Source organism: Dendropsophus ebraccatus, chromosome 14 (assembly GCF_027789765.1).
Source record: "Dendropsophus ebraccatus isolate aDenEbr1 chromosome 14, aDenEbr1.pat, whole genome shotgun sequence".
NCBI lineage: Eukaryota > Metazoa > Chordata > Amphibia > Anura > Hylidae > Dendropsophus > Dendropsophus ebraccatus.
The window spans coordinates 43,047,655-43,059,940 of NC_091467.1; the positions used below are offsets into that span (position 1 = coordinate 43,047,655).

General features: G+C 44.5%; 1 protein-coding gene across 1 annotated transcript; it reads right to left on the reverse strand.

Moving 5' to 3' along the window:
- Positions 1-9,800: 9,800 nt before the first annotated feature.
- On the reverse strand, positions 9,801-11,114 carry LOC138771868 (QRFP-like peptide receptor). Its single transcript, XM_069951872.1, has one exon. The coding sequence runs from the start codon at positions 11,112-11,114 to the stop codon at positions 9,801-9,803; it is 1,314 nt and encodes a 437-aa protein (XP_069807973.1).
- Positions 11,115-12,286: the final 1,172 nt, after the last annotated feature.

The following is a 12,286-nucleotide window of genomic DNA, read 5'->3' on the forward strand; positions in this document are numbered from 1 at the left end:
TTCTATTTTTTTGTTAAGTCATCAGGGATGGTGTTGGTGCTGTCATTGATGATGTAATCAGTGATGTCATGGAAAAACATCACAAAGTTATGACCACATAAAATGAGACAGGTTAGATTTGCAATAAATAAGCCTTAAAGGGATTGTCCGGGAAAATGCATAATTAGGCATGCTACAGGGGCTGTGGGTACGTGTCAGTATTCAGTAATGTATACTTTCCGGTCCCCAGCATGGCTAATTAAGCATTTTCCTCCTTTAACCCCTTTAAGGCCCAAACTGGCTTCTTCCTTAAGGGTTTAGATATCGGAAAACATGGGGAAATGTATAATATTGTGGTCACCATTTCCTAGGTGTCCTCCAGCCTGCACATTACTTGTTCATGGAGGTCTGTTAGCTAATTTTAAATTTAAAAGTTATTGCTGCTAAATCCTGTTCAGATCTGCAGAATGATCTTCCGCTATCTGTCCATATTTATGCATTCGGCTATAATGGAGGTGACCTTGGGTTGATAATGCTCCACAGTATTTTATCCATGAGCAGCCTTTGTTTGCCAACATTGGAATAATACCCGTACCCTGTGTTTTTTTTGCCATCTACTTGAACACATCGTATACAGACCCCGCATAATTTGCATGTAACTGCTTAAATGAGCACAGTCTATGACTAAGGACCATCTGGCTAGAAGCGGGTCATATTCACCCATCTGTATTTTGTAACCTTGTTTAATTAGAACTGACTTTAACTCTAATTTCTCTATCAAAGTTTTTGCCAAAGCTTATAACACGTAGCTGTAAGTAGGAGTTATTGCAGATATAGAAACATTACTCTTACAGTTTGCTTAGCTTTCTGAAAAAAATAAAAATCACAATGATATCTTTGAGAGGTTTTGACTTCTCTAAGATGTATGTGCATATGCTGCTATATGGTACAATTTTAATACACTGGACAAATAATGGCACCCAATAACCTGTAGAGATGAGTCTAAAGGTTCGGCATGATTACCGGTGGCTGAAGAAGTTGGATGCAGCCATAGGAAGTCCTGGAAAACATGGATACAGCCTATGGCTATGTTCACACAACATTTTTTTCAGCTCCATTTAAAATGACGTCCGTTATTTTGAGTCTAAAATAACGGACGTCATTTAGCTGTCTGGCCTCCCCTTAGTACAATGACTGGTGTTTGCACATTATTTTAGTTTGGGGTTACTAATTACCCTTTGGATGTGGCTTAATTGAAAAGTCTATTGAATTTAATAGTAAAAACGGAGAAAGAACTGTGACAAAGAAAAACAGCTTGAAAAACTAATATAAAAAAGTCCGCTGTTTGCAAAATGCATCTGAAATAATGATCGTGTTCACTATTTTGACGTCCGCGGTAAGAACTTCCGTTATTCCATGCATTGTGTGCATTGGACGTCCGTCTTCCCATTGACTTCAATGCATTGCAATTGCAGTCAGTTAAATACCGGCAAAAACTGAAGTTTTTTAAAATATCAAAATGGGATGCCTTTTCTCTATTTTTGACATTGTGTTGTGAACATAGCCTATGGAGGAGATCAAACTGATATAAAGTATTGCTGGCTCATTTGCCCCTAGCAACCAATCAGATTCCACTTTTCATTCTTCACAGATTCCTTTGGAAATGAAAGGTGGGAGCTGATTGGTTGCTAGGGGCAACGCTACTTAACACTAGTTTGATAAATCTCCCCCTATGTCTCTTTTATTGATCTTAGTGGGTTTCATGCTGAGACCCGCTGTGATACAGAGATACATCTGGGGAGGGGGGGGAGTGAGGCAGTGCGCTCCTCTCCCCAGCTGGCCCAAGATTCTGACAGCGAGAGTGTCGGAATCTTCACCTGGCTAAGGATTGCAATGCATTACTGTCCCACCCACTGCGATCAATCACTTTTGACATGACTGAGGACATGTCAAAAGCTTTTTTTTTTTTTATAATGACAGGAACTCTTTATCAACAACCCTCTGACATCTATCCTTCAGTGTAATATGAGCAGAGACAGGCAGTACTGTGTTGGCAAAGACTTTACAAGAGAAGGATTTATAGATAATGATTTCTGGAGGAAATAGATATTGATGAAATAGAATTGGTCCAAAGATGGTGGGCGGACTGAAGCATAAAACCTATAAGGGATGGATTTATTTATTTATATATAAATATATATTTATTTATTTATTTATTTTTTGTAACATTTTTGTCATCTCCCTAGAGGATTTCTATAAGCAATAACTTTGCTCATACAAATCAATGCAGTACAAACGGTATGTACTGCATTGATCTGTTGAGGCCAGCATATACAGAATATTGTCAAGCAAACCTGCATTCTGAGCATTGATATGCCTTCCATTTCTACTGCCCCTTCCTACTGTAATATCGGAATTCTGCAGCAATTTTCAGTGCAGTACAAGTGAATGGGGTTATCAGAACTGAATGTACCTGAACCAGGCAAATCCTGCAAAGAAATAGCAGCACTTTTAAGTCTTTTGCAGAAACAGCAGATTATCAGCAGGCATTGCCAAGTTTAACGTGAAACCTTCGGCAATTTGGCAGCAAAATCTCACAGATTTATTTGCTGGAAGTTGTCCACAGCACCTGGACCTGCCTTGTCATTCTATACAAATCATTTGTGACTAAGGAAGTTTCTAGACATTACAGTGAGCCTGAAAGGAAGAAGAACTACAGGCACTGTGGTGTACCATATGGCACCTTCCAAAATATCATATACAGTGGTCCCTTGAAATACCACAAGGCGGCACCAGGACTGATATTTTCCAGTCATGGTGGGCGGTTACTGTCACAATGCCACGCCCCTCCTGCTAATGAGACCTGATTGACAGTTTGAGTGTAGGGCTTCCCCTTGCTCTCTGGCTGTCAATCACCACTGTCTGGGCGCAAGGGGGTGTGGCATCATGACTGGAACTGCTCCCAATGACTGGAAAATACAGTCACAGCGGCGGTAAACAAACATTTCTTTCCCCCCTCTGCTGGATTGCAGAAGCTCAGCAAACCAGAGTCAGATTTCTGTCCTGTCCAGTCTAGGAACCAGTTTGTGAGACCCTAGCTAAAGCTTTGGCTGTCCAGGCATGATGGGAATTGTAGTTTTGCAACAGCTGGAGGGCCGAAGGTTCCCCATCCCGGCCATAGGGACCTGATAGGTTCTCTTTAAAGTGACTCTATACCCACAATCTGACCCCCCAAACAACTTGTACCTTCGAGTAGCTGCTTTTAATAGAAGATCTGTCCTGGGGTCTGTTCGGCAGGTGATGCAATTATTGTCCGAAAAAACTTTTAAACTTGATGCTCGTGCCAAACGGGAGTATCTGTGCCCTAACTTTGCACCACCCTCCGTCCCTCCTTCCCACCCTCTTCATCATTAGGAATGCTCCAGGCAGATTGCCTCCTATTCCTCACTTGTGTCAGCCCGGCACATGGCCTGGATCGTTAAGCAGCTGTGCAACGTTCAGCATGGAGAAAATGTTCCAGTGGCATTCCTAATGATAAGGAGGGTGGAGCAGAGGGAGGGGGTGGGATGGAGGGGTGGTGCAAAGTTAGGGCACGGATACTCCCGTTTGGCCCGGGCTGCAAGTTTAAAAGTTGTTTTTTAGGACAATAACTGCATCACCTGCCGAACGGACCCCAGGACAGATCTTGGATTAAAAGCAGCTATCTGAAGGTACAAGTGGTTTGGGGGGGGGGGGGGGTCAGATTGTGGGTACAGTGTCGTTTTAACTTTTATTTTAAGCCACTGCTTTATAAAGGAAAACATGCAGATATGGAACTGATATGGTTAAAGCTATTTGTCTGGTACAGTGAGTCATTTAGATTTTACATGTAGTTATGCCTACAATGACTTTGTGTTATTTTATGCATTTTTTTTTAGACATTGGAAATGGAATTCTCCTTGTCTTAATCACACCAATGTAATGCAAATGTTTCCATTGTGGATCTCCAGTACTGTCTTGATTCTTATATTTCTATGGATATCATGACTAAGATCTGCGAGAAGTAATTGCTGTCTATACAAGTTCCCCCGCCATTACCTATTTGTGATGTATGTGGTATAGTATTTATAGCTATGTCATAGGAAAGTACCAGCCTAGATTGAATGTTAGCTGTAAATAAATGGGCTTTTCTGATGTAACCAGACCATTTGCATTGCATAAAATAACACAAGCGTTGCTGAGAAAACCGAATTACCGGAGTGCTTAAGACATCAGGCGCCGAGATTCATCAAGGAAATAGCTGTTCCTCATAGACTTGCTTTGCTCATTTTAATATTTCCAATAAGCAGTTATACGCTATGGAAGGAAACAAGTTCTTTCACCTTATTACTTTCTGTCTCTAAGTGACGCATCGGAGAGCCCCCACATGACAGATCCGCTCCAGTAATGGCCTGCACAAAGTTCTAAATTAATAATACCAATAAAAAGACTACAGAATGGGTATAGGAGATCATCCTACATTATTACAACTACCATTATAACAAACGGACTGACAGCTCTCCTAACATGACCTTTTTATGGAATACTTGCATTCCCATGAAATAATGCTCTTTCCCCCAAAGTCTGCATTGTATCATTCCTCTGTTATCCCTCCTGGAAATAGTATTAAGAACTTGACAACTGACTTACCGTTCCCTTTGTCCATACTCTTATGAAATATTTTCTCAGAGGAATGCGGTAAGTTTATTATGGAGCCTTGGCTGGACTGTATTGTACACTCTAAACCTACCTCTTTCTCAACACCGCCAAGCCAAGACCCTATGGTACTACTGCATAGTTATTGAATAATACCACAACACCAGGGCCATATGGTACTACTGCATAGTTACTAAATAGCACTTCCAGTCTGGGACTTTACAGTACCATTGCATAGTGACTGAATAATACCACCACACCAGGACCATACAAAACTACTACATAGTGACTAAATAAAACAACCACACCAGGACCACATGGTACCACTGCATAGTGTCTGAATAATACCACCACGCCAGGACCATACAAAACTACTGCATAGTGACTGCATAATACCACCACACCAGGACCATACAAAATTACTGCATAGTGACTGAATAATACACACCACAACAGGACCATACAAAACTACTGCATAGTGACTGAAAAATACCACCACACCAGGACCATACAAAACTACTGCATAGTGACTGAATAATACCACATCACCAGGACCATACAAAACTACTGCATAGTGACTGAATAATACCACATCACCAGGACCATACAAAGCTACTGCATAGTGACTGAATAATACCACATCACCAGGACCATACAAAACTACTACATAGTGACTGAATAATACCACCACGCCAGGACCATACAAAGCTACTGCATAGTGACTGAATAATACCACATCACCAGGACCATACAAAACTACTGCATAGTGACTGAATAATACCACATCACCAGGACCATACAAAGCTACTGCATAGTGACTGAATAATACCACATCACCAGGACCATACAAAACTACTACATAGTGACTGAATAATACCACCACGCCAGGACCATACAAAGCTACTGCATAGTGACTGAATAATACCACATCACCAGGACCATACAAAACTACTGCATAGTGACTGAATAATACCACCACACCAGGACCATACAAAACTACTGCATAGTGACTGAATAATACCACCACACCAGGACCATACAAAACTACTACATAGTGACTGAATAATACCACCACGCCAGGACCATACAAAACTACTGCATAGTGACTGAATAATACCACCACACCAGGACCATACAAAACTACTACATAGTGACTGAATAATACCACCACGCCAGGACCATACAAAGCTACTGCATAGTGACTGAATAATACCACATCACCAGGACCATACAAAACTACTGCATAGTGACTGAATAATACCACATCACCAGGACCATACAAAACTACTGCATAGTGACTGAATAATACCACATCACCAGGACCATACAAAACTACTGCATAGTGACTGAATAATACCACCACACCAGGACCATACAAAACTACTACATAGTGACTGAATAATACCACCACACCAGGACCATACAAAGCTACTGCATAGTGACTGAATAATACCACATCACCAGGACCATACAAAACTACTGCATAGTGACTGAATAATACCACCACACCAGGACCATACAAAACTACTACATAGTGACTGAATAATACCACCACACCAGGACCATACAAAGCTACTACATAGTGACTGAATAATACCACCACACCAGGACCATACAAAACTACTACATAGTGACTTAATAAAACAACCACACCTGGACCACATGGCACCACTGCATAGTGTCTGAATAATACCACCACACCAGGACCATATGGTACCACTGCAAAGCATCTGCATAATACCACCACACCAAGACTATATGGTACCACTGCATAATGACTAAATAATACCACCACACCAGGACCATACAATACTACTGCATAGTGACTAAATAATTCCACCACACCAAGACCACACGGTACCACTGCACAGTGAGTGAATAATACCACCACATAGTGACATATTTTCACATAAAATATACGGAATAATAACTCCAAACTAGTAACACATTACCACCACACCATGGCCATATAGTACCACAGCACAGTAACTGACTTATACTACCATGCCAAAGAAAAATCACTATACTAGGACCAATACAGAAACCATATACAGGGGTGTAGCTCTAGGGGTGCAGAGGCCACAGTTGCCCAGGAGCCTGGAGGAGCATGTTTTTTCCCCTTCCTATATGAGAAGACAAATACTATAAATGAAGCATTATACTGAAGGAGTCCTATGAAAGATTTTGCATTTGGGCCCATCAGCTTCAAGTTACATCTCTTACCATATAGTAATAGATACCAGCTCTACACAGGCTCGGCAGACCATATTGTGATTACAGAAGAGTTACATTCCGTGACGTGTCCAATGGGTCAGGATGCAGTGCTGCAGATACATTCTAACTCCATATTACAGAATAACTTACTGTTATATTAGTGGGGATATAGGGTACAATTTTACAACAGTGGCAAACCCTCACACAGTAACCGTGTCCCAATTGTTTTCTCACAATAACAGTGCAACATTAAAGGGGTTGTCCAGCGAAAATCTTTTTCTTTCAGATCAATTGGAGTCAGAAAGTTGTATAGATTTGTAATTTAAAAAATCTCAAATCTTCCCATACGTATTAGCTGCTGTATGTCATGCAGGAAATGTTGTTTTATTTTCAGTCTGACACAGTGCTCTCTGCTGCCATCTCTGGCCGAGTTCTGCTGCCATCTCTGGCAGAAAACCGAGGCCGAGTTCCTATCTTGGCCAGAGATGTCAACAGAGAGCAGTGTGTCAGACAGAAAATAAAACATTTCCTGCATGACGTACAGCAGCTAATAAGTATGGGAAGACTTGAGATTTTTTAATAAAAGTAAATTACAAATCTATATAACTTTCTGACACCAGTTGATCTGAAAGAAAAAGATGGTAAAATGACATATGGTACCATATGGTAAAATGACACCAAAAATGATTACATGGATACTCACCTCATCCCATTCCCACAATGAATAGACTAGTCCATTCTATAGGCATCTTCTGTCCTTTTGCCTGTAATGTCAGGGTATGACAGAGTGAAGGCTTTCTGCTCTGCCATAGCATTAAGGTCATAGTAACACATAATCTGTTAGTGTAAGGCTGAAAAAGACATAGGTCCAGCTGGTCCAACCTATTACCCTACCGATAAAGTCACAGTTGAAAAGGGTGCATGTGTGTTTGGGGGACGGGGGTAACCATATAACTGACCATTGCAGACAGTACCCCTACCCTTGTCAACTGAAGAATATTTAAGGATACTATGACATAAGTTGTCGGTAATCTACAGGGTGGGGGCTATTCCTTTCTGTGACATAGCCTTATATTTATATAGTTGTCGAAGCATACTTTCCATCTATGTGTAAGTTAGGCTAAGTTCACACTGCGTTTTTAGCATATGTTTAACAGATCTGTTTTTTTTAACGGACAAAAAAAAAACGTTTTTGTGTCCGTCAAAAAAAATTGATCTATTTTGATCAGTTTTTTTATAATGGAAGTCAATGGAAAAACGGATCAAAACGGATGCACACAAATGCATCCGTTTTTGTAATCCATTTTTCAGCCAATTTTCTTTTTAAAACGGATGAAAAAACGGATTGCAAAAATGCAGTGTGAACCCAGCCTTAAAGTGATACCATCACCTCCCTTACTTGTGTGGTTTTGTGCAGGGGAGGGTGTAACCTAAGCGGGACTGCACCAAACTTGCCCTGAACCTCTCCTAGGTGATACTGACCATCGATAAAATTAAGCTTTTTTTAGAGCAGATAAGTTTTCTAAGGGTACAAACCCACACACCGTATACACAGCAGATACGCAGCAAAAATGCAGCAGATTTGAAGCAGATTTGGTGGTGCAGATTTGATGCTGTGTTCAGTTATTTAGATCTAATCTGCTGCGTATTTGTTGCGTATTTGTTGCGTATTTGCTGCGTATCACAGCAGTAAATAAGCTGCGTATACGGTGTGGGGGTTTGTACCCTAAAGGTATATATCATATGAGCAGCATTTAAAGCGAATGGACCATCAGGTACATCGCTTTAAGTTTTTTACATGACTAGACCGGAGCCAATGTGGGGATGCTGGTGACATGGCCCTTTTTTGAACCGCAGCACAGTGCTGGTCTGTCCCCAGGCACCGGCTCGGCCTGAAGCACCGGAGGTGGGCCCGCCTGCCTCCAGTGTCATGATCTCCACTCCCCTCTGTGACGCGGCTCCATTAGAATCAATGGAGATGCATTACAGAGGGGAGGGGGTTTCGCCACACTGGGGGTGGGGGGGGGGGGGGCCCGCCTTCAGTGCTTAAGACCGAGCCAGAGCCTAGGAATAGACTGGAAATTCAAAAAAGAACTGCGGAACCGGCATCCCAGTGCCAGTCTATTCATGTAAAAAACTTAAAGCTTATGTGCCTGATGGTCCATTCCCTTTAAGCAGGTGGATGGTGCGGAGAACCAAACATAGAGTACGGAGGGTGGCAATAGCTTAATTAATTTATAGGTACAATACATACTTATCTTTTCACTGAGAAGAGGTTAATAATCTGATGACAGCCTGGCAGTGGCTTATTTCTCCAGGGAACAAAGCAGTACATATGTTAAAATCTAACATGCCTGATCCTTCTATTTCCCCTTGATACAGGGTAGATACCTCCAATACCAAGCAGACCCATCCCGCCATAAAAACATTCCTTGAACATGTATTATTTGCCCCATAATTTGCATAATCTGTATCATGCAGTAGTCACCACATCTCCCAGCCATCTTTGCGTCTGAACCCAGAGGTGACCCCTTTTTAATTTGCTAATTTTACTCAGAATCATCCGAAGCCTTTAAACCCGCTCATCAAGACCAGTAATGAAAGGAAAGGTTACGTAGATTACACGGTGATTAGTCGAGAACGGTTATAGACATGGAGTTAACCCTTTGCTTCTCCCATAGAAAACAGCCTGACTCCATAGTGTAGCTATTTATTTAAGGCTGCCAATGACAGATGAAGAAACAGACAATCTAGTCAGATAGGAGCTCCTCAGGCCTCTGTAAGCTCATGTGGCCGTTGTAATTAGCACACATGCCACGTTATATCATAATCAATAAGTGCCAGCATAGCTTAACATTACACACATGACATTAGAATCAATAGACTCCCGGAGAGTTCAACAGAGGAGGCGTACTAGAGAAGTCCTGATGGTCTCAGATATGTGCAGGTTTCAGGAGTCCAGGACTCTGCTCACAAATTCTGACTGAGGAAGCGCTCTTGTTCTTAGTGAGAGGGCGAAACGTTGTCCGGATTTTGCCTCTTTTCTGTTGCTGCTCCATTTGCTCTCTGGCACCTTTGTAATGTAATAACCTGGGTACCGAAGGGTCTCCCGGGGCTTGGGTCAGCGACATGTTAAAAATAGAGACTATCCTTTCTCTATAGCTGTTTCGAAAGCGTTTCGCCGATCTGTACAGGTTGCCCACAAAACAATAGCATAAGGGGTTAAGGGTAGAATTGGTGAGGCCAAGCCACTGAGCGAAGGGCCTCATCTGCAGTATCCAGTCATGTTGGAGATGCCCCAGTACCTCTCCAGAGGGCATATGGGGCATATTGATGTCAATCCAGATGTCCACTACATAGAGGGGCAGCCAGGACAAGGTAAACAGAAGGACCAACGCTACCACCATCTTGGCGATTTTTTTGCGAGCCTTTAGTCTGGAGCCTGACATGGACCAGCTGTTATTATCAATGACCGAGTCACTTGCCCCCCAGAGGCGGCGACTTGTAAGGAAACAGATGAGTAGGTTAAATAAAACGGGGAAGACATACAGGGCGCAGAAGAGCAGGAAGTTGTAGATGAGCTTCATGTTTATACTGGGCCAACTTTCCGTACAAACCACCATAGCCAGTTGCCCAGGGAAGAGGACCAAGTTCTGGGTCTTGTTCATGAAGAGCAATGGCACACAGAGGCCAGAAGAGAAGAGCCACACCACCATGATCATATAGGCTATCCTCCTGGTGGTGAAGAAGGTCCTGGCATGTAGGGGGTTGTGCACACTGTAGTACCTGTTCAGACTGATCACTGCCAAGGTGAGGACACTGGCAGACACTGACACTGCCTGCACAAAGGGCACTGCCCTGCACAAGAAGTCGCCAAACACCCAGGCATTGTGCAGCTGGTGGCCCAGATTGATGGGCATACAGATACATATGACCATCATGTCACATACAGCCAAATTCACAAGCAGGTCCCTGGTGCCAGACACCCCCGAGAAGCGACACCTGCGTCTTCTGCGCGTCCCCAGCACCCGCAGCGCCATGATGTTACCTGCTAAGCCGGCCAGGAAGGAGGCAGAGTACATGACCACCAGGACGATGGTGCCCGGCTCATGGGCAGAGAGGAGGGCGCTGCTGGAGAACGGGGGGGACTCCCACACACTCTCATTGCCCCGGGACACGTAACCGAACAGGGAGACATTCCACGGGAGAAGTTCTCCGAGGGTGTGATGGAGATCCACGGTGCTCATCTTAGGTGCTCATTCACACAGGGGGAGAAATGCCGCCATGGCCCGGAGGAGAAGTGTCCCTGCTCTGAAGCATCTTCTGTGCACAGTGCTGGCGGATACCGGGGAGGAGCTGTCACTACCGGAGATACCGGTGAGGAGGTGAGGAGCTGTCACTACCGGAGATACCGGGGAGGTGAGGAGCTGTCACTACCGGAGATACCGGGGAGGTGAGGAGCTGTCAGTGCCGGAGATACCGGGGAGGTGAGGAGCTGTCACTACCGGAGATACCGGGGAGGTGAGGAGCTGTCACTACCGGAGATACCGGGGAGGTGAGGAGCTGTCACTACCGGAGATACCGGGGAGGTGAGGAGCTGTCACTACCGGAGATACCGGGGAGGTGAGGAGCTGTCACTACCGGAGATACCGGAGAGGTGAGGAGCTGTCAGTGCTGGCGGATACCGGGGAGGTGAGGAGCTGTCAGTGCCGGGAGATACAGGCAGGATGAGGAGCTGTCAGTGTCGGGAGATACGGACAGGATGAGGAGCTGTCAGTGCCGGGAGATACGGGCAGGATGAGGAGCTGTCAGTGTCGGGAGATACGGGCAGGATGAGGAGCTGTCAGTGCCGGGAGATACGGGCAGGATGAGGAGCTGTCAGTGTCGGGAGATACGGACAGGATGAGGAGCTGTCAGTACCGGGAGATACGGGCAGGATGAGGAGCTGTCAGTACCGGGAGATACGGGCAGGATAAGGAGCTGTCAGTACCGGGAGATACGGGCAGGATGAGGAGCTGTCAGTGCTGGAGATACGGGCAGGATGAGGAGCTGTCAGTGCTGGAGATACGGGCAGGATGAGGAGCTGTCAGTGTCGGGAGATACGGACAGGATAAGGAGCTGTCAGTACCGGGAGATACGGGCAGGATGAGGAGCTGTCAGTACCGGGAGATACGGGCAGGATAAGGAGCTGTCAGTACCGGGAGATACGGGCAGGATGAGGAGCTGTCCGGAGAGCAGGTGCTGAACAGCAGAGAAGTGCGGGAGCGCGGCACAGGCGGCTTTATGAGCCGTGACCGAGAGAGGCGGTACCGCATCCCCAGGACATTAGAACGCTCCAGGACCCTGCCCCAACCTCAGCGCACAAGAGCCCTGTGTACGGGTATACAGCTGCAGTATACAGCTAGCTACAGGTCAGATG